The 24,266-nt window shown below is 38.4% G+C and overlaps 1 protein-coding gene across 3 annotated transcripts in view; it reads left to right on the top strand.

Annotated features, from left to right (window-relative positions):
• Positions 1-4,440, top strand: part of PCMTD1 (protein-L-isoaspartate (D-aspartate) O-methyltransferase domain containing 1) — a 41,736-nt gene extending 37,296 nt beyond the window's left edge. For 2 of the 3 annotated variants that reach the window (XM_035553179.2, XM_035553180.2), the window contains exon 6: positions 1,676-4,306. In XM_035553179.2, the coding sequence (XP_035409072.1) occupies positions 1,676-2,046 (371 nt within the window). In that variant the 3' untranslated portion in view covers positions 2,047-4,306. Of the gene's footprint in view, positions 1-1,675 lie in introns of all 3 variants that reach the window. The other variant, XM_035553178.2, reaches the window with a different exon arrangement.
• The last annotated feature ends 19,826 nt before the right edge of the window (positions 4,441-24,266 follow it).

Raw genomic sequence — 24,266 nt, 5'->3', positions numbered from 1 at the left:
TCATGTCAGGTTGCATTGCCTGTAACTACTGATATGGCTATTAATTTTGAGGGTATGTGTGAGCTTGCAAAGGATTCCCTATTATAGTTACCCTAACTTTTTTCTTCAAAGTACAGATGATCCTTTCACTTATGTAATCACTTATTTTCAAAAATAACATTTTTTTTTCACTTTAATACTTTAATGCTTGCTTTTCAGACCTCAGAGTTACTTCCTAGAATTAATACAAGACTTTTCTTCTGTTTTTTTACATTAGACTTAATTCGTAATAGATAGCATGTATCATGACTAACAGTGAAATACAGAGGTGGCTTAAACTTATTTTCTGGTCTCAATATGATTTAATACAACCTAATTCCCTAGAAGATAAAGGAGGATTTTCAAGTGTTCCCTTACTACCACTCCTGAATACTCATACTACAGATGAAAACAGTACAGACCAGTGGCATTCAGAACTGATCTATGACACAATATAAGTGTTTCCTGTAAGTAGTTTAATAGGATCCTCTAACTCTTTAGTGAGAAGAGGAAGAAGGAAATAATATACAAATATGCTACTACCTTGCCACTATTAAACAATTATAAATTCATTAGGGGGTGGAAGTTGCCCTGTAAAATGAAATTAGTAAGATGCACTTTCCACTGCTTAGATATACTTTTTCTGTTGGCTTTAACTGCAGCTAGTATTGCCAGTAATAAACCTCTTTTTTGTCTTAAACTCTGACTAGCTAGCATGCAGCTGAAGTCAGTGTATGAAACAAAGTTTGAAATTGAATCTTTTTAAACTGAATGCTATGTGTATTGGAAGGGTTTTTTATCAAAATTACTTCACTAAATTTTCCTTTGCTGTAAGTCCCATAAATTTTACTCTATTTTGTGTGGGAACAAAAATGACGAAGTTGAACAGACTGCATGTTTGGTGTGCCATTTTTGCTTTGTTTTACTTGGAGTTATCCAGCCATAGGTCATCTAAGGCAGGTCATCCACCAGCTCAGTAGCACTTAATCATCACCTGTGTACCATTGAAAAAATGTCTTTTGTTTTTTGTTACTTGTTTGTTTTGTTTAGAACCTCAGAAATTTTGATTCCTTTTCTGCTGCAAAGGTAAGGGTGATTTATCCGGTTGGTCAGCTGTGAAGTTGACATGGCTCTCCCTCATCAGCAAGAAACAGGAAAAATCATAGCGAGTAGAAGCGGAAAGGAAGAAAAGCACTCGTTTAAACTAATGTGACGTGGCAGGAGAAACTTTTCTAGCAGCAGAACCTTAAAAGAGAGTGCCAGCAGCTTGTTCCAAGCTGTGTCAGAAACCTAAAAGGTGGCAGTATATGGTGTATGTTTTCTGAAACTTATGCTTAATCTGTTCATGTTTTTCTGCTTTACTTGCACATCTGTCAAAAGATCTCTTAATTTTTTGGACTATGTATTTTCTCTAAAAGATCAGTCATATTCCAGAAGTCATCTTCAGCTCAAATCTGAGTATGTCTGAAGTAAGGGACATTTTTCAGTAGTGAATATTCTAAATGGTTTGCCAAGATCTCTCTACCCTTGTGTCATTTGTATATTGCATCCTGTACTTAAAATTTCATTTGTTCTTATTAAGTCTTGCTGTCTTGCAGATGTTTTTGTTATAGGGAATTTTTTCTAAGTGAATATAACTCATTCTCTTTCATTTTAGCTCCATGTGCTGTTAGGAATCTCCAGGACCTAGCTCGAATATATATCAGACGCACCCTTAGAAACTTCATAAATGAGGAGATGAAAGCCAAGGGCATTGCTCAGAAGGCTCCTCCAAAACGAAAACGCAGGAGATGTCGTAGACGCAGGATTAATACCTATGTGTTTGTTGGTAATCAGCTCATTCCTCAGCCTCTAGATAGTGAAGAAGATGAAAGAATGGAAGATGATAATAAAGAGGAGGAGGATAAAGATCACAGTGAGGCCTTGAAGCCAGAAGAGCCTCCTCGAAATCTACTGAGAGAGAAAATTATGAGTCTACCATTACCTGAATCTTTAAAAGCGTACTTGACCTATTACAGAGAGAAGTAACTTGTTTTAAGTAGAAGTAATGCCTACTGATAGTTCCTTTATTCTTGAAAATGTAGCATTTATTAAGAAATAGGTGGACAAATTATTAGTCTTTCATCAAGACTGAAGTACAGCGATAAATCTTAACTTATCTCTATCTTGTCTTTGCTACAAGGAAGACTTGCATTCAACAGTAGACTCCCTTTTTAAAAATCTATTTTTCTTTAAATTTTGAAAATGCTGTTTTAACTCTGATAGAAATATATATTCCATTATGCAGCACTAATCAATATTTTGCATGGTAAGTCTTTTTGATCCCTAACAGATTTGTATTGATAAAGGATGAGTGAAATTTTATATATACTAAATAATTGTTAAACATGTGCATCTGACTTGAGCAATTTGTCTGTATTTATTATTAGGGGAACATTTTAAACATGCAGACACTTATCCTCTAATGTTGGTATCAGACCCTTTTAAAAGTTTATTTTACTATGGCTTTGTTGCAATCATTATTACTATGTTGGTATAGATGTGTTCCAACAACACAAGTGCAATAAATGTATACAGACACTGAATGAGCTGGCTTTAATGGAATATGAAAATACAAGTTCTGGAACGTCAGATGGCCCTGCTACTTCTGCATCTTTTGCCAAAAGATCTTGAGAAAAGTCATAGCTTCTCTCAGAGCCTTAAAGAAACATATTGAATATAAAGCAAAGCAATGCTTGCTTCAGCTCTGCTTATACTTAACTCCATTCTATGCTTTCAGTATTCCTAACTAGAGGCACTTCCTCAGTTGTGGGAAGCTTAGGACAGTACATTTTGTTTATTTCTGTAGCTCATGGCATTGAGACACAATGTTTGGCAATACAAGATTGTAATGTAGATTTCAGTTGTCTATATTTACTGCTTTTAAGTAGAGGTAGAACTTCAACAAACTTTAGTTTGTATTGCTTTTTGGAATAGCTATTATAGTAGAAGTTAGAATTGTTTGGCAAATGCACTTTAGTAAGTGGATTTTATACTTAAGATGCATCTCCAAGAAGGTAGACTTGTGCTAGCCTATATTTTGTTTCTGAGCATGGCTCTTAGCACAAAAATATTTATAAAATCATATGCATCTTTTGGAAACCTAAGAGTAGCAGTACAACTGTGGGGACCCACAATAGTGCTGACTTCATCCTTCTACAATTTTTCTTCTCATAGTTGTGAAGTTACTTGCGGTTCTTGTTTTTTAAATCTGTTTGCTTTTAACATCTTAATTTCTTCATTCTGTGTTGTAACATAACCATGAGGGAAAACACTGCTTATTAAGAATCTGGCATGATATGCATTAAAAGCCACAGTCATTGTAACAATCTGCCTGTTGGACCCAGTGAAAAACATTCCTTGTGAAGAAATACCCTGCATGATGCATTTATAATGCTGGTAATAATTTTTTTTGTTGTAATAATGAGAAAAAAATATTTTTCTAAAACTGTAAAGGTTCGTAGTCTAAGTATTTATAACTAGCCAATATTCATGCGGTCTAACAGTCCAATATTGACTTTGAAATATATAAGCTGAGAAAGAAGATGAATAATCCCACAACACTGACTCCTTATTGTGCATTTCATGCTTTAGTCCCCCCTCCTTTTTTTTTTAAGGAACATGGTAGTAATGTTTAAGTGGAACTTCATGAAGGCCTGTTGTACCAGCATGTGGAGTTACTTTCCGCAATATATTTACAGTATAAGTAAACAATACTATTTGAAATAAATACTCTTGACTATTTTAAAAGCAGGAAAAACTACTAGGAAATAGTTTCCAAAATAATGATGCTAATAAAGTAATTGTGATGCTTCAGCTGTAAGAATTGAGCATAATCTTGTTTTAAATGGGTTTAGATGGGGTTCAGATCATCTGAAGCTTGAGATGTTTTCTCTAGCCTTTTCTTGGAATCTACATCTATAAGCTCAAGGATTTGAGGTTACTGAATATTAAATACTTTAAGGACTCTATACAGGATGCTTTTGGAGAGTAAACTTCTGCGTTCTTTCACTCCTGTGTACTTGGAAAAATGGACAACGGATGATTTGTCATGATTATACAGTATGTAAGTTTTTTTTGCATTCACTGAAAGAGAATGTTTCTTCTGTGTTTTATATGTGGATTTATTTTACACTCTTGAATTTATATTTACATAAATAAAAAGGTAGAAATGCAAATTGTATTAAAACTTGATTTTTGCCATCTCAGTTGATGATGGGGACATTGTTGCAATAAAATGGTTTTTCTGGTGTTTTCTGCTTGCTTAAATTTGTTTCTGTGAAAGTATTAAGTTCATCTGGATCATCTGGAAATTCAGGTATTGGTGTGTTCATAGTTAGGTCACTGACTTCATAATAAAGACTATTACTGAAGCTCAGAAATAATGGATAAATCTCGATAAATCTTGAATTTTTGTAAAGGTCGTAGGGTGAGATACTACTTGTGACACAGGAAAGCTGTTTTGGGCCCAGTGTTACTTCTGAAGCACTTAGGTGGAAAGTTATCTTTTCTAGAGAGCCCAAAAGCGTGAGTATACAGCTTAAGATGTATATACACTCCAGAACAGTTCTTACTTTTTTTCTAAATACTGAGATTGGTTTAACCCTGAACAAAGCTAATACTTGGTCAAAATAAAGAAGGAAAACTTTGAGGTAAGAATAGCAAGGGTTCTGAGCAAATAGTGAATCTCACTACTTACTGAAGCTGTCTTAATGCTGACATATGTTGTTAGCAGTTAGAAAAATGTGGTTAGGCTAAGCTGACTAGCAATACTGTAGTTGTAATCACAGTAAGAAAGGATGTGATGAATTGGAACTTCATTTTTTTTCAGATATTTTTCATATACTTTGGTCTGGAGGGGGTCTTGAGACTACTGCAGTCTTTTGGAAGACCTGAAGTTTTTAATGTCATACAGGAAAAATTGAACTACAGCCATCCCAAAAATTTGTCAATCTGTTTACATTTAAATGCGCTGGACCAGGTCTGTTCAGGGGGGTATTGTTTTCTTAATATAGCCACCCACCTTCTCTCTAAGCTACTTTTTACTGGTCAATTTGAAAATAAATAAGGAATTAAAACAAATGTGCTCAGTTTGGATTAAAGCTGTTTTAGCTCATTAAATAGTAATGTCTCCTCAGGAGTGTCTCCTTCCATCGTCTATGTAGTTGATTAAAATTGAAAGCTTCTACTTTCGTGACTTACTAATCAATTATAAAAAGTAAAGGAATTGTGTGCTGTATTCTTTCTAGATGTGTATACAGAAGGCTACCTTAATGAGCTAGAAATTACTCTGACAACAGTAGAATTCTGTGAGGCGCTTTCTGTAAACCTATTTTGAGAAAAACCTATTTTGAGAAGGTCCTTGGACTCCTTATTGGATCACTGAAGCTTTCAAGTTAAGTGTTCCGTGATATACTTCCAGTAAAATCTACATTACTGGCTTGATAAATGCCTGTTTTCCTTCTGTAACTTCAGAGTGCATGTCAGCTTCGTTAATTACTCTGTGCAAGTAAAGCTGGCTTGTTTAGTGACAGGTTTGCATCATGCTTATGGGCAGTAGGTAACCAAGAATATTAATTTATTAATGCTTTCTAATACTCTAATATGATGGTGATATTTTCTTTCTAGAATATTGATTGCCACATTTTCTATTCTGTAATGTTTCAGAAGTTTATTAGGGGAGGTAAAGAAACTTGCACCTCCCAGCTAAATCTCCTTCCTTTGCTGCCTGCAAACTAGGAAGCTGTTACACCTTGCTAGGATGTTTTGCAAACTACTTCAATGCTAGAGCAAAGCAGTGAAATACTTCCTTACCTCCCTCATGTGTTCACCTGCAGCCATGATGGTCAGTGTCCAGAAGATACAAAACTGAAGTAGAAAGCTTATCGATACTATTTTTTTTCCTTTTGTGAGCAGTGTCCTTGCCCTTTTCCTGCCATCTTCCTAATTCATTAGTGCTTCCGCTTCCTCATCTAGGACAATGCAGAGCCATCCTCCTGCTACTCCCTTGGTTATTTGACTCAACTCCTTCAAATGTGTAATGCAAACAGATAGATGATCTCCATAAATTTAGAAATTATCATTGTACACAAGCCTACTTTTTATTGTTCTTTGTTGATACACCCTTTGTATGCTGGTCTGTCAGACATCCTTTCGAGGTCTTGCACTAGCATGTTCTGTTTGAACAGGTTTTGTGTACTTTGATTTTTGATGCCTAATGGCTTCTATTCAAAGGAATCCCTAGGGTCCCAAGGGAACTGGCTAATATAGTTGCCAAGCCCTTCTCTATCATGACAGGAAAAGTCCCCAGTGACTGGAAAAAGGGAAACATCACTCCCATTTTTAGAATCACAGAATGGCTTGGGTTGGAAGGGACCTCAAGGATCTCCTAGTTCCAACCCCCCTGCCACAGGCAGGGATGCCACCCACTAGAAGATCAGGCTGTTCAGGACCTCATCTAACCTGGTCTTGAACGCCTCCAGGGATGGGGCATCCGCAACCACTCTGGGCAACCTATGCCAGTGCCTCACCACCCTCTGAGTGAATAATTTCCTTCTAACCTTTAATCTAAATCTTCCCTCTTAGTTTAAGACCGTTCCCCCCTTGTCCTGTCATTATCTACGTGAGTAAAGAGTCCTTCTCAATCTTTTTTTTATAAAACACCTTTAAGTATTGAAAGGCTGTGATGAGGTTGCCCTGCAGCCTTCTCTTCTGTAAATAACAAGGGTAAAAAGGAGGATCGAGGGAACTGTGGACCTATCCTCTGTGCCTGGGGAGATCATGGAACAGATCCTCCTGGAAAGTGCTGTCAAGGCACATGCAAGGCGAGGTGATCTGAGAATGCCACTGTGGCTTCACCAAGGGCAAATCGTGCATGGCTAATCTGGTGGATTTCTGTGGGGGAGTGACTTCTCGGGGCTGCTGGTCTTGTAGCAGGCCAGTATTTCTTTGCACTTACTTAGGGTCATGAATACCTCATCCTGCTGAGAACAGCTTCTTGTCACGGCTCTCAATATAAAGCTACATTTGTGCCACAAAGATAAACATGAGTAAAACATGCTATAGACACCATGTCTAGCTATAGGCACCAGGTTAACTGGAGATTTTTCGGTTTTTTTTTGGATGCTGGGACAGGAGCAGGGATAAAGAAACAAAGGACGGGAAATTTGTATGGGGTGAAGTAACTGGCAGATAGAGTAACAACAGACCAGTTTGTTCAGTCGTTCATATTTCTTCTCACATCCATACAATCAGTAATCTTTGTATGTTAACTTGAAAGCAGATTTTGCTTGACATTTTAAGCCCTTTAAATATATGTTTTTAAGCTTTTGAAGTTGGATTGGCCTTCACTTTGTTTCTCTCTACTAAATGGTAGAGTAGATTTGCATATTTTAATCAGCAAGAGCAAACATAGTGCAGTATTTTTGTACTGTTTGCTCAGTAAAAAAAAAAAAAACACGAAACTTTCTCACCTTGTTGCTGAATTGTATCAAAAATTGTGTGCGTATCAAATCACACCAGAAGAGGGCAGTATTGCATTACGGCAGGTTTAAAGGTTGTGTTGGCACAACTAGTTGAAGAGGCATTAAAATTAAAAAAAAAAAGTACATTGATGCTTATATAACGAGGTGTTTCTGAGTAATTTGCATAGCTATATAGCTGAAAGATGCATAATCCTACATCCTTTTTACGATTTTCTAAATATTTTTTTTTCTGAGATTTCTGTTTTAAAAACTTAGTGTAATAGGTTTCTTCTAGGGTGCATTTTAATTTGGTTTGATATCTTTACAATGTTGCTGATGTGGTTATAGCCTTCCATTTTTAGAAGTTTAAGGTACCACTCTGTAGAACGGTCTGTAAGGGCTTGGCTAGCAGTGTAATTTAGGCATTAGGTATCTTCAGTTATCCAAGCCATTTGGGGCTTTATACCACTGCTTACTTGAGAACCATGTGTGAAGGTTGGACGTTAGGGCAGGATCCCTGAGGTCCTTTCCAACCCATGGCTTTGTAGAAAACTGCCATGTAGGATACAATCCATGCCATATGCATGGCCTATGTGATGCAGTAGCTGGCTGCTGCTGTGCATGCTGTACCTAGCTGCTGTGCAGGGCTGCTGCTCCTCTGCTTTGGAGCACTGTATGTGGTGCAGATGCATTAATCCACCACCTATGGTTATGAGCTGGAAGGGAGGCAGCAGGCATGAAGCAAATACATGTTAAATGTTCTGAAGCATTTGGCATTAAAACCTGCCCCAGGTACGCCATTTCCCAGAGAAAGAGCTGTAGGTGATGGGGGGAAGCGGGTGCACCTGGGAGCACTGCTGCCAAGGGCTGCAACAAGAGTTTTGTCCATCCTCGTTGCTCTCTAGCTATGCCTCAAACAGACCCAAGTCCTACCTGCAGTGTTTGCAGCAACAAGCATGGTGGCTGTCCAAGCCTCTGAGTTATGCAAAGTGGTAGTTTTGCAGTCCCTGAGAGTCCTACCACTTTACTGGCAATTGATGATTTACTTCTGAAAATTGAAAGAAATATGGAACATTGGCCAAAAAACACAAGTGTCTTATTTAAAGCATGAGACAAACAGATCTGTCATACTTTTTCCACAGCATGATCTCAGCTTTGCTGGTGATGCCAGTGCTGAGATGAGCATTGGCAACAATCTTTCTCGGACATAGTTTCAATTTCTCTAGAAAAACAAAACACATTTCTAAACTACTGTGGTATCAGAGGCAAGAAATGAGTGCTGAACTTTCAAAGGCCAGAATGAGATTTTGCACAGATGCGAAGGTTGGCAGAATATGTTAGCTCAAATAGCACAAAGTGCTAAGCAGCTTTCAGACCAAAGTTTGTATGTTGTGAGATGTTGGAAAGGGGGTAGCAAGAACTCTCTCCTTAGGAAATCCTCTGCTGCTTCATTCCACAGCTTCTCTATTTCACATTCAGTCTCTATAAAATAGAGTGTGTGAGTATCTTCTAGAAAGCTGTAATAGAATCATCATCTTAAACACCTGCACTTAGTGACTTTGGCCATATCTAGATGTTGGGTTTTAGTTTTTCTTTAACCTTTACTGAATCTTTCTTTAACAATATGGCATACATCTTCATGACCTTATCTCACTTCAGAAATCAGATTCTAAATCACTCTTTTTTTTGTTTGTTTATTTTTTTGTGTGTATGTGGAGAAGGGGAGGAAGCAGATAGTTTGGGGAGTGATAACGATGTGAACTTAATCTGAGATTAACAATAAATTCTGATGCATACATATATATGTATAAATGTATACATATATTTCTTGTAAGCATAATATCTCATTTTACTGCCATTCGAACTATTACACTAATGTCCTTTTTTTCTGTAGTGGTGGTAGCAATCGTCATGAGACACATTTATTTCTGTCACAGTAACTTGCCTTTTGAATCCACCACTGATCTTTTATACTGCAAGCCACTGACTGTCTAAGATGCTGGGAGGAGAATGTCTGCTCGAGGAAATGATCACAGATGACACATTGACTGCTGGTGGATAATGGAGTTAAGAGATTTATTTTTATTTTTTAAGTAAAAAAAAAAAAAAAAAGGGTCCTGCAGATCATGTAGGCAAAGGTCCACAAGAGTTTAATTATCTAGCTGCCACTTTAGGCACCTAAGATAAAAGTTTGTATTTCCAAAGCTTCTTTACTAAGCTGCTGCCTCTGATCCCTGTTGATTGCCATGGGGTTTAATGTAACTTAATTTTCACCTGAGCCCTAATGAGAATCACAGAACAGGTATTTTCCAGTTCAATTTGTCCTGAAAGCTCAAAACACTTTTGCCGCATTGTTCTTCAGACGTCAAAGAAGGTGAATAATGCTGTTCCAGAAGGGAAGAGGTACTGACAAAAGTCCCCTCTCAAGACCAGGACAACAAAGGTTTTCAATTAAAGTTCTGTGAGAGCTAAGAAGAGATCTGTGCTGAGAGAACTTATGGAAGTGAATAACAGCCATCTTTTCCTCTCTTAGGGTTCCATCTCTTAGGCTGGTGAACTGAGTTAGTTCATATGTCACCATGCTGCATGCTGTGAATCCTGTGCAGAGGTATTTAAGTCATCTGAGAAGTGTAGCTTTTGCAAAATAGCAGGACACCAAGTCTTTTTTATGTATTTAACTCTTTTGGAAGCAAACAACCAAACAAAGAAAACAAACCAACAACATGGTCTTTTCCACCGTGAAGTAAAATGTGTATTTTTTTACATGTGCTTTATGTTGGGTTTATGTCTCGTCCCCCCCAAGATGATAGCTTTAGTAAGTCTTTAATGATGGATCCTTGCTTTGCTGTGAAGTTTCTTGGAGATTTCAAAAGCAATATCAAAAGGGAGATTGAAAAAGCTATTGAAAGTGGTCAGAAACAATAATGGCAAAGGCACCAGCTATGCTTCTTTGTCAATTTTTAAAGCTCCATGTCAAAACAATTTCCTAATTAGAGCTTAGGAGTACAGCAAGGAACAGACAATAAAACCATTAAAGAAAACAGCTGAACAGTAAGCTTCTCAATGTATTATCCTCCAACATACTAAAAACAGATATTCTAGACACTTTACCTCTTTAAACTGAATATAAATTTCTAACTTGGATTTTACCTATAGCATCAGCATTTCTTGCAGTTGCAAATATAACTCTAAAGTGTCTTGATAAAGAGCAGCTGCAGCCTTCAAAAAGATGAAATCCTGATTCCATTCAAATCAATAGGAGTTCTGCTATCACCTCCAATTAATGCAGGATCCCACTGTTAAAAAAAAATAATAAAAAAAATCCTTTTTCTGAAGAGTTTAAGACAAAGTATACGACAAAGAAGAGATGAATTGTGTAAGAAAGGAATAGAGCATGCAAGTAGCATATAACCAGTTTCTTGTCACTTTAGTTTTTGCATTTTATTTCTTCCTGAAATAACTTGTTCCGATTCAAAGCAAGGCCTTTTCTGGATTGGTTTGAAGTCTGTGACATGGAGCATTCATGGGAAGGTGAAGGTTATGCTAGGATATGAGCTGAGCAGATGAAGCAGAAAACAAGGAGAGAGGGAACTGTATAACAAGCATGAAGGATAGACTTAGTTTGGTCTGGAATTCTACTGGTAGGAGAAGGTGAGATGGAATGGGGCTAATGAACATAAACAAAAGAGAAAATGTGAAATAACATTGACAACTTTGTATCAAGGAAAAGCAAGCTGCTGATTTTTGCATGAGAAGCTCCTGAGGTACTGTGAGTTTCTAAAGCCCCAGCAGGACCTTTTGGCTCTGGTAGGTAGTTCGTGGGCTGCTATTACACAACCTTGCTTGACTTCTGACCTAGTGTGACTAAAAGGGCCACCAGTTAATTTTCCCAGATCTGTCCAAATAGACCAGAGGATGGCAAGAAAACATTTCACTCACACAAGTCCATAAATCTGTAATAGGTTGGTCTCATTCACATTGAAACCCCTTGGTTCTGCAAACTTGATTTTTATCCAACTCTCTTTTAAGGTCCAATCTAAAATGTATTCTAGGCCTCAAAGAAAGAGTAGTAAACAGTAGCCCACTGAATGTATGTGGTATGCATTTACACTTCTGCCATTTGAAACTCCTCTTTGCACTTTAAAGTGTGTTGTGGCTTAACCTTCCAGGCAGCTAAGCACCACACAGCTGTTCCTTCTCTTTCCCCTACCTCACACACAGTGGGATGGGTGAGAGAAATGGGGAAAAAAAAAGAAAAAGTAAAATCTCATGGGCTGAGATAAAGACAGTTTAATAGGATAGAAAAGGAAGGGATAATAATAACAAAAACAACAACAACAATAACAAAGAATCATAGAATAGCTTGGGTTGGAAGGGATCTTAAAGACACCTCCCACTAGACCAGGTTGCCCAAAGCCCCATCCAGCCTGGCTTTGAACACCTCCAAGAATGGGGCATCCACAACTTCCCTGGCCAACCTTTTCAAGTGCCAAAAATATAATATAATACAAAAGAATATACAAAGCATATGATGCACAATGCAATTTACCACCTGACTTATGCCCAGCCAGACCATGAGCAGCAGCACCCATATACACACACATCCTAACCAACTCCCCCCTTTTTATCATTCAGCATGACACCCTATTGTATGGGACATCCCTCTGGCCAGCCTGGGCCAGCTGTCCTGGCCATGTCCCCTCCCAGTTCCTGGTGCACCCCCAGCCTCCTTGCTGGCAGGGCAGCACGAGGAGCTGGAAAGGCCTCGGCTCTGTGTTGCTGCCCTGCAACAACTGAAATATCGGTGTGTTATCGGTGTGTTATCACCACTAGTCTCGTCCTAAATCCAAAACACAACACCACACCAGCTACTAGGAAGAAAATTAACTCTATTCCCACTTAAAGCTAGGACAATGTGATAACTTTTGAGTTGTAGATTATTCTGTGTAGTAGATTAAAGAAAATGTGACTTTCTGTATCTCTTCAACTGAAATTATTCTCATTTGCATGGGATAACTCAGTAAGCATTTGGTCAGAAACACAACCAACAACATTATTTTTGGTGCATAGAATCCTTGATACGAAGAAAAGGAACTTGAATTTCAGCCTCCCATGTAAGGTGTGTTTAAATATTTTACTTTAGTCACCCTCAAATGAACAAATTAAAGCCAGAACTGCTTTTCTACCCAAAGAGGGGATAATGAGAAATGGAAAGACAACAGTTAGGCTAAGACACCTCTAAACACAGTTCTCAGTGAGGAGGAAGGCACAGGGAGGCACAGGGGAGAGGAAGGAAAAGTGGTGAGTACTCAACAGGGCAGAGCCACAGAGACAGTTCTGGCTGGAAAGAGGTAAAAGGTAGGAGATATGCAGAGGTCAGGGGGTGGAGGGGGAAATGACTGTGGCTGCCCCTGAAGATCATTTGGGATGAACTCATTGGCAGCCACAAGGTGCCATTGTGGCCCCCAGCTCCTGTTCCCTTTGGGGGTCTCACCAGCCCTGCCCCAGCCAGAGCTCTCTGTGAACATCCCATCTCTCACCACTGCAGCATGTTTCCTTTGATGGGACAGGGAAAATAGTAGAAAACTGCTCCTGTAGTAATTCAGCTACTTCAGCAACTGAGGAAAGAAAGGGAAGGTGTTAGCTTTTTTTTTTTTTTTTTTTTTTTTTTCCATGAGAAACTTGTAACACAGGCATCGATCACGTGAGTGCTTAGGGCTTTCAGTCTCAGTGAAGATAAATTGCAGGGCTAAAGCATCTCTCTTATGAGGAGATGCTGAGAGAGCCAGGACTGTTCATCCTGGGGAAGAGGAAGCTCAGGGGAAACTGTCAATGTATATAGACACCTGAAGGGAGGGTGCAAAGAGGATGGAGCAAGGTTCTTTTCAGTGGTGCCCAGTGCCAGGACAAGAGGCCACGGGCACAAACTGGCACACAGGTGGGTCCCTCTGAACACCAGGCAGCACTTCTTTATGTGCAGGTGGCAGAGCAGTGGCACAGGTTGCCCAGAGAGGCTGTGGATCTCCCTCCTTGGAGATCTTCAAAAATTGCCTGGACGTGGGCCTGGGCACCCTGCTCTGGGTGGCCCTGCCTGAGCAGGGGGTTTGGGCCAGACAGCCTCAAGAAGTCCCTTTCAAACCCAGCCTTCAAATCCAGCCCTACCTTTTCTTCAGACTTTCCTCTTAACTTCCTGCTGTGCCTGGCCTGTGTGGTTCCCCCTACCCTCCCTGTCACTTGGCTCAGCCTTGGGGTAGAGAGTGCTTAATGCCACGTATCATGTGTACCTTTAAATTTGCAGTTAAGAAGGGGCTGATGAGAATGTTCAGGGGGTTGCTGTGGAATATCACTTCGGTATGGGACCTCACAGGAGACTGAAAAAATATAGACACTACACTGTGACCCAAGGGAGCAATATTAATTTCCTCTAAAGATGCTAGTCTGCTTCCATCAAAATGCCAAGCTGAAAAGAAAGAGCCTGTCGCCAAAATTTTTCTTAAGGCTTTAAATTGCTGCCTGGCAACAGGAGCACCTACACTCTATAGGCAATGTATTCAAAAGTTAGGGAGTGATATGCAATACTAATGCTAAAGTTGTGAGACCCCTTTAGTGGATCTAGTCATAAATTTCCAGTTCTGCCAGTGAATCCAAGGAAACAGCCTTTCTTAGTAATAGAGATATAAGAAAGCTGGGGGCAATGTGGGGCTCTTTCTGTGGTCTGTAGATGACATGCATGTCACTATCCCGTGCCTCAGTTTACCCAGTGGGAAAACATGTTATGTGTCACAGAACCCCTTTGGCAAATGCTTTTTCAAGCATTTTTTTTCTTTCTGTTTACATCCTGAGATTGATATTCTCTGCATGAAGCAGGACAGTTTGGCATCTGCAGCATTCACCCTGTTGCTCCATGTGCATGCATGTGACTGAGTTGTTCAGCCAGGGTTTCATTACTTTCCAGGTGTGGAGAAACTCTCATCATGCCTCCATCTCCCCATTCCATTTGAAAAGTCTCTGTGCCTGGGCGTGTGTGGTGTGCTTGCACCTCCCCCAGACTTTACCCCCGGCCACGGGAGATGGTCTTGCTCAAATGGCTTTCAGGACAGCTTTGGGGAAGGGTCAGACCACAGGTGAGAGCCTGGTTTGGAAGAGTTTTAGCAGCAAGGAGAGAGAGAGGGACAGTGGGAATATCTAAATTTCTGGAAATATCAATGGTGAAACTGCAGCAGCTACAAAGAGTCTAGTGCTGGCAGGACCTCCAAGCAGAACACAAGTCAGCAGCAGGACAGAACATTTTCTGCTTAAATAAGAAATACTCATTTCCCACCCTGTGCCCCTGCATGCATGGATGAATAAAAAAGCTTCTGGATACTGCAGTAATACAAATAGCAGAAAATGTCTGCAAACATGTGGAGTCTGATGTGCATCTGAAAGTTTGGGCTTTGCTGGTTCTCTCTGCTGTTAAGCCCGGATATCCTTTTTGTTTGCTCATGAGATCAAACTCCCACACTGTAGTTCTTACAGCAAACTTCACTGCACAGTCAGTAATGGCAGATGTTTTTTCAGCTTGATTACTTCTACTGTCATTTAGTTAAGGTTCCCACATGTAATTTTTGCTCTCCTTATGTTTGTACATCAGAAGGGGATGTTTGGAATTGCTTGTTTTGTAGGAGTGCAAAATGAACAAGGAACACTGACTAATGATTACAGCAGCATGGGATTATCAAATGACTGTTATTTCAGAGTACGTGTTTGCACGTGATTAAGATTTTGAGCCTGCCACCTCCCTCTGAACCATTTAAAATCAAAATTAGTTTGATCATAACTGATTAAAACTGCTGTGGACAAGCACACTGTTTGTCTGTCCATTTCTGTGTGTGTGGGTGAGATGATCTGAGTCAGGAGTCATGCTAGGTTACCTTCAGGAAAGAGTTACGACAAGGTCAAGAACTTTGTAATCATTGTTTTTGTCTTTATAGCCATGATGGCAATCTGCCTGATGCTTTTTTTGGAGCCCAGGAAGCAGGTGGCAGTTTATTAAATGGGTGAACAATGGCTGGCTGGAAATTACAGGGGAATGAAAGAACTTTCGGTTGAATTTGACCACAGCTGAATTAATCTCCTCAAATACATCCTATTACCTGGAGCTGTTAAGCATCAAGTTTTATAGCCACAACGCTGTGCGTTATTCCTTCAGATTCTCTTTCTTGAAGCTCAGGTCAATGAAAATTTCACTGTAGCTCACCCATTTATTTCTCCTAGAGAAGAAAAGAGCAATTTACAGTCACAGCACCTACCTACAGCTGAATGTGGAAGCTTTAGTTAATGAGTTAAAGGATCTGTGTATTATATTGGAATTAAATGATGAATTACAGCAATAATATCAGAAACATTACTATTGTTCTTTGAACTTGTTCACTAATCATTCATGGAGGTCCCAAAATTCAAGCCCATTGCACAGTCCATGCACCAGCTTACAGCCAGCTCCTACCAATTACTCCATGCAGGAGCCTCTTATGTAGGACAGTGAGGTCCTATATAAATGTTGCCTGTTTACTGAACAGCATGGCTTGCCCAGTCAGAGCCAGGCACCTGGCAAGATGCTGCCTGCAGGTGAAAGAAATGTGGAACCGTGTGGAAGGGATGGAGTAACACCAGAAAGGTGTTATGCTCACTGTATAGAAAAGAATGGGTGAGAAGCCTGTAAAAATGACCCTTTTCCTCAGTGGATGCATTTTGCAATTTTGGTTTATTTAATTAATTTATTTTTTTTTATTATTACCAAAATATTGTTTAGGACCATCAGTGTCCAAGTGCAATTTCTTGTATACCATGAGTAACTTACATATGAGATTTTTTTCCAAAAGTTATATTATTTGAATAGTCACCAGTCCCACCATGCTGCTGCCCATGGGTAATCTACCATTCCTGTGGTGTGGTGCATAATAATCCTCATTGTTGCATACCTTTCACAAGATGGAGTATGGTTTTATCTTAGTAGTTTTCTTTGTCATTGGTGCTGTATAATTAATGAGTGTTTTGCACAATACTCATATGGGATCTTAAAAGAAAATTAAGACCATGTGCTGCACGCAAGGTGGAATATGCCTAGAAGATAAATTAAAATCTCTGAGTTATTTTAAAGTATTTAAGTTAATATAATGGTAACAAAGCTTTGTGATATATTATAAGCAATACCTTGAACTCCTGCAGTGTACCATTTTTCAAGCCTGTGACTTGAAAAAAAGATTCAAATGATAAAAGAGCTCTGCTCTGCAACAGATCTGCTTACTTAACATAAGAAAAAATTGCTCAATGCCACAAATGTATCCACGAACACAATAGGGAATGGTTTCTATGCACTTAATTGGCCCTGTTTACTTTATTTATTAATTTAATCTATAACCTTATTCTGTCAAAGTGCACAGAACTAAGTCTGTTTAAACATAAGCCTGATAAGCTAAATGCAGAAATACATCTGCTTGAACTCTTATCCTGTATCCTCAATGTTAACCTAGTTATACATGCATGTGATACACCATTAAAGTGCTTCAAAAAGCATGAATTCCCGCGTTGGCCTGAAGGGTGGAAAATACAAAGTCTTTTACTTTTTGAAATGGATCAGAATACGGGGAGATTAAAAAAATCCTGGTAATAAATATATGCTTTTAGAAGCAAACAGACTTCTGGCTAACAAAGAATCTAACATTGTTTCCACAGTTTCAGCTGAGTGCTCTGTGTTATGAGCACACCAATATGTTATGCAATTCTCTGGTGCATTGTAGCAGTATGTATATAAAATGCAAGTAACAACTAAAGAAAAAGTCAAAAAACAGGTGCAGTACTTGGTTATCATGTGAATATAGGTGATGCTTTCTCAGACATAAGTTTTAAATACCTGTTTAATTTTTTTCTACTTTAGAATTCCTTTTATGTATTGTAGGATGTATTTCTCTCACTTGATTTGCATCAAATCTATATTTGATCTATTTATGACATTTTTTTATTGGTGAAGAAATGAAAAGTTTACCTATTCCTGTGAAGAAAAGAGGCAAACAATAAAAAGGCTGGACAAAAGGTATTTTCTTCCATTTTGAAGAAATAGTTTCTGTTTTGTCAAGAACAAAATAAAATTTTACTTGAGATTTGGCAGCTCTAATTCCAGCTGCTAACCTGTGCATTTTATCAGATCAAAAGAAGTTCATTTCTCCTTAGTGGGAATGATGATAACATGCAGCTTTGTTTTCATGTCTTGGATGATATGCCTAAGGCTGTTATCTACTGTGCTATTTTTTTTTGTTTTTTGGTGGCCCTTTGAGCTGGAAATTCCATTTCAGTATGGACAATTTTATTTTTTATTTTTTTTGAAATGTTTAAGAAAGCACTCAGTTGTAGAAATGTTGTGATCATGCAGCCGATGGAACATTTGGTTTCCTGAGTGAAGAGTCTGCAGTCCTTGTCTATCCCTCTCCACCTGATGTTTTGTCAAACCTGCCATTCACTGATAGCCATTAAGGAAAGGTCATTTTTAGTGTATTAATGATGTCTAATTATGGATCTCCTAATAGCTAAGCAATCCCTTGTCACAAGCTGATCTGTGCTGACTTTACACTCAGTCAGTGACCGACCCCATTCACATTGCTTTTGTGTTGGGCATTTTCCAGACACGTCAACAGCATCTGCTAGAAAACAGCTTTCTATACTCTCTAAATTCAGGCACTGGGACAAGCTCCCCAGGGAAGTGGTCACAGCACCAAGCCTGCTGGAGTTCAAGAAGTGTTTGGACAACACTCTCAGACATATGGATTGATTTTTGGGTGGTCTTGTGTGGAGCCTTCCAGCTCAGTATATTCTATGATGCTACAATGCAGAGACAGATGAAGAATAGATAGTGTCTAACCAGCCTGAAGTCTTTTGTTCTGAGGTTTAAAGTTTGTTAAGGCTGTTGCTGATGTCTTACCTCTCCAAAATTGAAAGGAAGAAGCAAAGAAGACATGAGAACATGCCAGATATTCAGGTTTGAGATCCTTCTGAAGGTTCAAGTGATGTTTGAGTTCCAATCTCTTTTGATGGGGCGTGCTAACAAATGTGGCACTTTCCTTCTCTTTAAATCTGCATTTTGATGTACGGTATCATGGCTGAACAAGTCCTGGATTGTGGGAGAGGTTGTCAGATAGATCTTAGGAGAAGCAGGTTGTTTTGGTTGTTTGTTCATGCAGCAACCAGTGACATTTATGCTCAACATATATATATATATATATATATATATATATATGTCTGTTCACATCTCACAGTCCTCAGCAGTACAATTTGGCAGATGGGAAGTTTTGTGATGAGCGCTCTCCTTCAGCACTCCTCCACCCCCATGCTGAGAGGTTCTGAAAGTATTCATCAGTTCAGGTTTAAACTTGACAAATTGGTTTTAGAGAATTAATAGAAAATGTTACAAAGCATTCCCTCAAACTTTTAAAAAATATTCTGTCTCTGTAAACAGTTTTTGGTAAGGAATATCCTATGCTCTAGCATAAAGATAATTAACCTTCAGAATTATTCTACACTGCAAGACCTAAGTAACTCATGCTGTAGTTTTTCCCCACCTATGCCTGCAAAATATTGGGAAGCATGCAAGCCTAATATACTGGTTAAATTTCAATTCATGACAATCTAGTCATATAGGACAACATAGATTTAATGCTGAGGAAACTGAGCTGAGTGGTAATGAACTGAACCACTGCATCCACTTACATTTAATTTATAGAAAATCTTTCTGAATCAGTAATAATTTAAATATAAAGTCTAAATATGTGAACACATTTAGGGAAACTTCAAGTATACTTCTGCATGCAAAGTGGCTCCATGTACCCTTTCCAGATATTGGATGTTCTTGAGCCTATGTTGGATTTCCCTGAAAAAACTCTACAATGTATAAGGCAAAGAATCAAGGAAAAATAGAGGATTGTTCCAGAACGATTCCCAGCAAACAATTTTATGCTTTCCATTTTGTCCTGTTTAGAAAAGTTCATTGTAAAGTATCCATGTATCTTAGAAATATATATATATATATATATATATATATAATTTTTTTCCCTTGGTTATTTATTTATTTTCTATTAAAAGAATAAAATCTAAAAGATTGGTTCTGTAGGATTCATTCTTTCCTCAGCCAGTGAAAGCTGACTGCCTATTACTCCCTTTGAGGAGCCTTGTAAAACAGTAATTTCATTTGCTGCAGTTGTAGCACTAATGAACTGCACACAGCTGATGCTTTGGTCATGCAGCCTGTCGTTCATGAAGAACACAAAATACTTCCAATGTGCTCAGCAATGTCACTTTCAAAAGACTTTAATGACACACTTCCTTTTACAATATACACAGAAAAATCTCTTCAAAATAAGTGAGGAGAGATGGATAGCATCAGAATATCAGGACTTCACAATAGAATGCTTTCAGTGGAGAAAGAAAAATATTTTAGCAAAACTTTCTAACTTAACTGTACTTGTAGGACAGTATATTGCCTTTTTACACTCCCTTTCTTTTATGTGTGTTTGTGTTCCACAAAATTAAATTGAGAACAGAGAGAAGTGCAGTTTATGTTCATTTTTTTTATGTACTTCATTGGAAATTACTTAAAGAATGTTATTTCAGAGCATTATTCAAAAATTGTCAGTTACCATGCTTGCTGGTAATGATATGTAAAACTATAAACTTCTCAGATCCTGGATATCAATGTTATGTTGTTATGAGTTTGCTAGGAAGTAAATTCCTTTATCAGTCCTTTTCTTGATACCGGCTTTGTTATTGGGTAAGGATTTTAAAAAGTTGAAGACAAATTCATTCAAATTCATTTATTTAAATAGCATAAATGTTTCCTGAACAATTTGTGTAGTCTTTTTGAGGTGGACAAGATTTTTTTTTTTTTTTCTAGAGAAGAAGTCTTATGAGAAGCAGCTGAGGGAGCTGGGGTTGTTTAGCTTGGAGAAAAGAAGGCTCGGAGGAGGCCTTATTGCTTTTACAGGAGGAGGTAGTGAGATGGGAATTGGGCTCTTCTCCCAAGCACCAACTGATAAGATGAGGGGAAATGGTCTCCCTGGTTGAGCCAGGGGAGGTTTAGGTTGGATATTAGGATAAATTTATTTACTGAAAGGGTTGTGCAGCATTGGAATAGGCTGCCCAGGGAAGTGGTTGAGTCACCATCCCTGGAGGTCTTCAAGAAACATGTAGATTTAGAACTTAGTAGCATGGTTTAGTGGTGGACTTTAGTAGCAGGTTAAAGTTTGGACTAGATGATCTTAGAGGTCTTTTCCAACATGAATGATTCTATATTCTATGGCATAAGAAGGGGGAGGGGGGGGAGCGGATTGTGTATCAGGCTGTTATGCTGTTTCTAAATATTGCTAGTTTGGTTATCCCATCTGTCTATTTCTAGATTTGTTTTCTTTTATAGTTCTGGTCCATCTGTGGATGAATCCTGCACTGACTGTACTGTCAGTCTGATCCTATGGGACATGGTTTAATGATTGAATTCAGTAGGTCAGGTTGCAGTTGGACTTGATGATCTTGAAGGTCGTTCCCAGCCTAGACCATTCTATGAACCTATGATCCTACAGGACTTTCCATTTCATGTTTCTCAGGTACTGTCCAGACTTCACTGATGACTGAGTAATCATCTCCCATGAAAGCAGATAATGAATGACATATATGCACCTCCCTTCCTCTGCAAAACAGAGAGAAAGTAGTTTATCTTAAAGTTTTCTTGTAGGAATTGATTGCACAGAAGGCACCATGACGCTGTTGTGATGTCTAAAAGTGTACTGGAGCACTATGGTTGGTGGTACTGCAGATGGGTTCCTGGGGGCTGAAGGCACAGGTCTGGTGGGGACATTCACCAGGGGGTTTACAGCATGTCCATGGGACAAACCTCCCCCTCAGACCTCCCCTTTCCCCGCCCCTCCCCCCCCCCCAAAAAAAAGGAAAAGTTATTCTGAGAGATATTTAGTCATAAAGTGTCACTTAGATAGTAGTTGTGAATGGATCACTTGCTTCTTTTTTATTTTTATTTTTTTCCTAATATTCTACATGAGGTTTTTATATTTAAAGGCAAGATTTCTGGACATATAAAGCAAGCATCAGAAGAGTTTTTTTTTTTTTAACAGTTTACAAGCAATAATATTAAAAGCTGACTGCTAATAGCATGAAAAGAGTATAAAACTATCAGAAGGGTGTGCTTTCAAATTTCAGATTGATCACTAGCTTGTTTAATATTTCCAGTATATATATATATTTTAAATAATAATGAAAAAATTATATATATATATATAAATTTTCCTAGGTTTTCATCTTTCTCTTAATGTTAGATGATCAAACCAGATTTAGTGTAAGTACAGATCCTGTTAGTACATGCAGCTGTAATTGTGTTAGTGCTTGATAATTCTTTCTAGCATTGAGTGACAGTGTATCTTACAGCCTGGGGTAATGACTAGCAGGCCACAGGCAAATTTTGGTGGAGCTTGTGGGAAGCAGTCGCTTCCAAATTCCATTTTTTTCCCTAGAAATTGCAACAACATTTATGTAGTTTCTCCAGATAGACTGGCATTTCTAAGGATTGTAATGCTTACTATTTTGTATTTGTTCATGTCTTACCCCTTATGGGTAAAGTAGTCTGGAAGGAAATTCTTTGTTAAATAAAGTGTACACAGTGAAAAATGGAACTGAAAGGTACAGAAGAAGTAAAGGAAGCCCACACAGAGGACACTGCTGGTTTTGTTCCTTTGATTTTTGTAAAGGAGTAAGCCCCAAGGACCACTGAATGAGTGCTCGTCTGTGCAAAAGTGCCTTGTATTTGAGAGCTTTTTTTTTTTTTTTCCTCCCCAAAATATGGAAGAGATATAGAGATTCAAAATATGTGGAAGAGATACAGTTCCCTCTGCTCCCATTCCTCCTATGCCTCTCCCCCTCCTTTTTTTTTTTTTCAAAATATTTTGCCTTATTTCATTTTAATTTGAAGTGGGGAATCCTTACTGGCTCCACTATGCTTCCAGTGGTTTTCAGAAGGGCTAAATGCAATGTACTTTTGCTATTGTTCCTTTTATTTACTCCCTGTAACCTTTTTAATGATATTTTTAGATCCTAATGCAGATTTTGGAACAGCAGATATCATGTCAGACTCCTCAAATATGTATATCAGAGAGTAAATGACTGCTTAGCATACACATGCAGCCCTGAGGGCCAGGTCTATCCCTTTGCATGGCGAGTTATGGGATAGGTCTTTGCAGGTCTGACCAAGCCATCAGGGAAGGAGTGTGGAAACAAAACAACATAGATATTTCAGTTCACTGTAGAGAATTTTGCTTGAGCAATTCTTGGACTGAAGTCTGCAATTTCAGTGGCAATGAGTGTAGATAGCAATTTGTGTGTTTAAACTAATGATGGGAAATATTAAATGGTAAGAACCTTTAAAGACTGAAGGTTCAACTTTCTCGAATTTCCTTTCATGGGAAAACTCTCTTAACGTGCAAATTTCTTTCATTATGACTAGAAACACAATGTTTCAGAAAGAAATGGTTGGATCTTTAAAAAAAGAGTAAGAGAGGAAAAATTATCAGTCGTTTGTACTGAAGAGAGAAGAGTCAAAGGCTGTGAGTCTGCATGAAAGTACCATTACCAGCAATAATTATCTTAATTGTTAATGGCAGTCTATCAGGGAGAAGCTGAACTACTGGACTGAATAGGTGAATATAGACAAGGAATTCAAAAGTAGATTTGCAAAGCTTTAGCATGGACTGTTTTCTCAGATTATTTAGGAAGACTTTGCACATTTGTTTTGAAAGATAAAGAAAATAATAACACATGCCTAGCAAAAACTAACTTGTACTTTTTGAATTGAATTACATTTCAGAGTCATGACAGAACATTTGGTTTCTATGGTGCAAGAAATTGTCGCACTTCATGTCCATTTCTTGGAAAGTTTTCATTTAGTGGAGAGGAAAGAATTGCTTTCCCTTTAAATTGAATTTTGAAATAAATGATAGGACTGTGACTCAGCAGATAGTTTATTCTCTTGAATAACCTTGTGGAAGAGGTAGAGTCCCCAGATGGTATTCAAAACGTCCTGCCTATTCTCCCAAGAGAGAGAGGAGAGAAAAAAAAAAAAAAAAGGCAGTATAGAGTATAGGATGCAGATCTCTGCTGTTGAGTCAAGTGGAACCTTTACCAAAGACTAGCAGAACCATAATGGATTCTAAATAAAAATATATGATAACTTTTACCTATTCTACAAAAACATGTTCCTAGTAGTTAAAAGGATGTTTTAAAAAAATAATTAAAAAAAAGTAACTAAATAATTTCTGAGGAATTCTTACACCTTTCTCTTTTTATTTAATCTGTTAACAGCAGCTGTGACTATCATGTCACGCTCCACTAAAATGTAAGGTCCAGAACAGAAAAGTGCTGCACATGCACCACAGCAAAGACTGTCTCCAGGACATTTGGCCAGCAAATGTCCAGATCCTTCAGACAACTCCTGACTGAGCTGCAGTAGCTCGAACCAACCAAAGATGCCCCTTGTTGACCATTTGCCCTAAATGTCAGTCTGGGAATAGGGACAGAGGAGGAGTTGCTGATCATCTCTGGCAATAAGCCAGATGTCTGCCAGGGATCTGGAGTAGATAAAGTCTTAAATCACTGCAATATGAGGACCACTGAGCAGACGTTTGATGTCAATGGATAACACCATCCAGGAATGAAGTGTTCCAC

The sequence above is a fragment of the Cygnus atratus genome, chromosome 2 (assembly GCF_013377495.2).
Source record: "Cygnus atratus isolate AKBS03 ecotype Queensland, Australia chromosome 2, CAtr_DNAZoo_HiC_assembly, whole genome shotgun sequence".
NCBI lineage: Eukaryota > Metazoa > Chordata > Aves > Anseriformes > Anatidae > Cygnus > Cygnus atratus.
Note: the sequence above shows the minus strand (reverse complement) of the source record. Positions and strands in the feature narration are given on the sequence as shown.